This window comes from Limulus polyphemus, unplaced genomic scaffold, assembly GCF_000517525.1.
Source record: "Limulus polyphemus unplaced genomic scaffold, Limulus_polyphemus-2.1.2 Scaffold1797, whole genome shotgun sequence".
Lineage (NCBI taxonomy): Eukaryota > Metazoa > Arthropoda > Merostomata > Xiphosura > Limulidae > Limulus > Limulus polyphemus.
In genome coordinates this window covers 205,136-207,933 of record NW_013667407.1, presented here as the reverse complement: position 1 = coordinate 207,933, position 2,798 = coordinate 205,136, and the positions used below count along the sequence as shown (strand labels likewise).

General features: G+C 34.8%; 1 protein-coding gene across 2 annotated transcripts in view; it reads left to right on the top strand.

Annotated features, from left to right (window-relative positions):
- Positions 1 to 2,798, top strand: part of LOC106464970 (spondin-1-like) — a 51,387-nt gene that overhangs the window by 20,072 nt on the left and 28,517 nt on the right. For both annotated transcript variants that reach the window (XM_022392781.1, XM_022392782.1), the window contains exons 6-7: positions 98 to 263; positions 1,328 to 1,511. In XM_022392781.1, the coding sequence (XP_022248489.1) occupies positions 98 to 263; positions 1,328 to 1,511 (350 nt within the window). The remainder of the gene's footprint in view (positions 1 to 97; positions 264 to 1,327; positions 1,512 to 2,798) is intronic.

The window sequence follows — 2,798 nt, the reverse complement described above, 5'->3', positions numbered from 1 at the left end:
AGTTTTAGTTTTGGGACATTATCGTATACCTATTGTATGTTTTTCACTGTTAATATAAAGTGTTAAGATTTATTTTGATGTATGCATTTTATTCTAGCTGAATGTGCTCTGTCAGAGTGGACCGAGTTTTCTGCTTGCAGCGTGTCATGTGGTCAGGGGATTCGGATGCGAACAAGAAAGTATTTGAATGAACAAAAGGCAAACATGATGCAATGTCTAAACCAGCTAGAAGAGAAGGAACTCTGTGATGTCTATTGTGAAGGGTAGGGACAAATTGAGTAATTACTATTACTCTTTATCACACACACACACACACACACACACACACACACACACAAATATATATATATATAGTGACTAACTTCTTCCGTGAAGTCCATGTACAAAAAACGCACTTTGCTAGGCGTATTGTTTCCGATTTCTCAAACGGCTTGGAAATACTTTATAAATATATTTCTAATTAAAGATTTACGAGATCGTATGGCAGGAGAACTTAACAAGCTTGTGAGTTCTCATAGCAGGAGAATTTTATAAGAATTCACGAACTTACATTAAAATAGAAATTGTATGCGGCAGAATATCTGAGCGAGGTTTACGAATTCGTGTCGAAAGAGATTTAGTAAGTTTGCGAATTCACGTGGTAAAACATTTGAACAAGGTTTACGATTAAGCGTTAAGAGAACTCGGCAACTTCGTGAATTTCCGTAGTAGAAGAAACTGGAAAGATTTTCAACTTAACGAAGCAAAGTTTATGAGCTTACGCCACGGAAGAAGATGGTTTATTAACTTAATTTAGTTAAGAGTTTTAGGGCAGCTTAAATGGACAAGTTTCAAGAACTTCGATGGCAGGAGAACAGAAGCAAGTTAAGTTAAAATGTCCGAACATTTTAAACTACTGGTATATTAAATGATTTAGAATTGATTTAATACGTTTTTTTTTGTGTTGAATTATTCGAAACAAATGTCGTGTGATGTACTAATAAAATGAAACGAATGAAACTTTTTTTTTGCCCATCGTTTATTTCGATGGACTATCGTCTCTCAAAAAACTATATAATTATTAAAGTTCCAAATTATCTTTCTCTAAAGTTCATTCATGTCACTTTTATGCAGCTTTCATAAAGAAAAACAGAAATAGCTCTTTTTATTGCTGACTTACATGCTATTCTAAGAAATCTTTTGTTACGAAATAATAGGAATATCTAAGATTTCCATTAATTTATTCAGCGAATGCTTACCAACTGAAAGATAGAATCCAATGTTACTTGTATATGAAAAATCTTATTTGTCAGCTTAAAAGTGTGTTCTTTTTTCTTTTTTTTTCTAGAAGCGTCAGCTGTGAGACAACACCTTGGAAAGAGTGGTCTGACTGCAGCGTCACCTGTGGCAAAGGCTTCCGTACACGAAGAAGGAAGTATCTTCAGTCTAAAGCTAGAAAAGTTTGCTACTTGGACCTTTCAGAGAAGGAAATGTGTATGGGAATGAAACCTGAATGTGACGAAAGAAGAATAGTAAGTTTATGTGAAAGAATTTCAATTAATTGAGTACATTTTGTTCAACATAATTCGGCAAAAGTTACACGAGTTTTCAGATCTTATATGCTGTAAGCTTCAAAAGTTAGTTTCATTGGTTTTCTCAGAATATTAACGGAAGAATTAAGAAGCCGACGATGGACCAGTCATGCACTGTTCTGCAGCTAGCCATTTCAGATCTGATAACTTAGTTGATTAGAGAATCTGATCACTTAATAAGGACAAAAGTTCGATTCCCACTTTGTTCTCCTTTTATCCAATTTGTTTTGTCTTTGAAAAGAAAATTATGGTTTTACTATAACTCAACGGTCATCTTACGACAATCTTGGTTCATTGAAACTTACTGATTTGAAGAGTTTGTGAGTTTGTTTGTTTGTTTTAGCTCAAAGCCACACAATGGGTTATCATAAACATATCGCTGACCCAGCAGGGGCGATTTGAAGTCTTGTTTATAACAATTATATCGATGTACTTCTTCAGAGTTGAAATGTTGTATACAATTCAGAAAAGTGCTTGAGAAGGCAGTTGGCTTCTATTATATGTATATATATCAGAGTTCTTAGTAATGGACTTGTATGAAGATTCTGGTTTGCTCTATACATTTCAATATCAGTATGTTCATCAGTTTTGAATGGAAAGTTTACAACAGGGTGTCTACTATCACTTCAGACTGTTCTATATATTACAAGTAAATCCGCTCTTTCGAACAACTATGTACATGCTTTTGTCATTTTTCAGGTCAATCCATACAACCATTTATGAGAGACCCGAAACTTTTTGATTCCTCATTAAATAAAACCTTAGATATTTATTTTGAGTGACCTTTTATATTTTCATGTCAATTTCTCTGTAATCCTTTGGATCCAGTCCTTAAAGCCCATAAAAGTCAGTTGTCCCGCATATGGGAGCTTAGATTTGAATATTTTAAAAACCTGAACTTATTAAATTATTGTTTTCGACGGTTCTTTTCATGTCAATACCAATGCATTTTTTCTACAATACAGCTATTCAGGATTTACAATGTTGACTTTTATAGTTCTTATTATATAGATTGTCACATTAATCTCCAAAACAGTGTTGCCCTTTACGCAGATCAGAGGGCAGAAAGGATAAAATCTGAACCTCCATTCCTGGTGAAGATCCTCTTGACTCTTTCGAAATTGGCCTGGCATGGCCAGGTGGTTAGGACGCTCGACTCGTAATCTGAGGGTCGCGGGTTCGAATCTCCGTCCCATCAAACATGCTCGCTCTTTCAGCTGTGGGAGC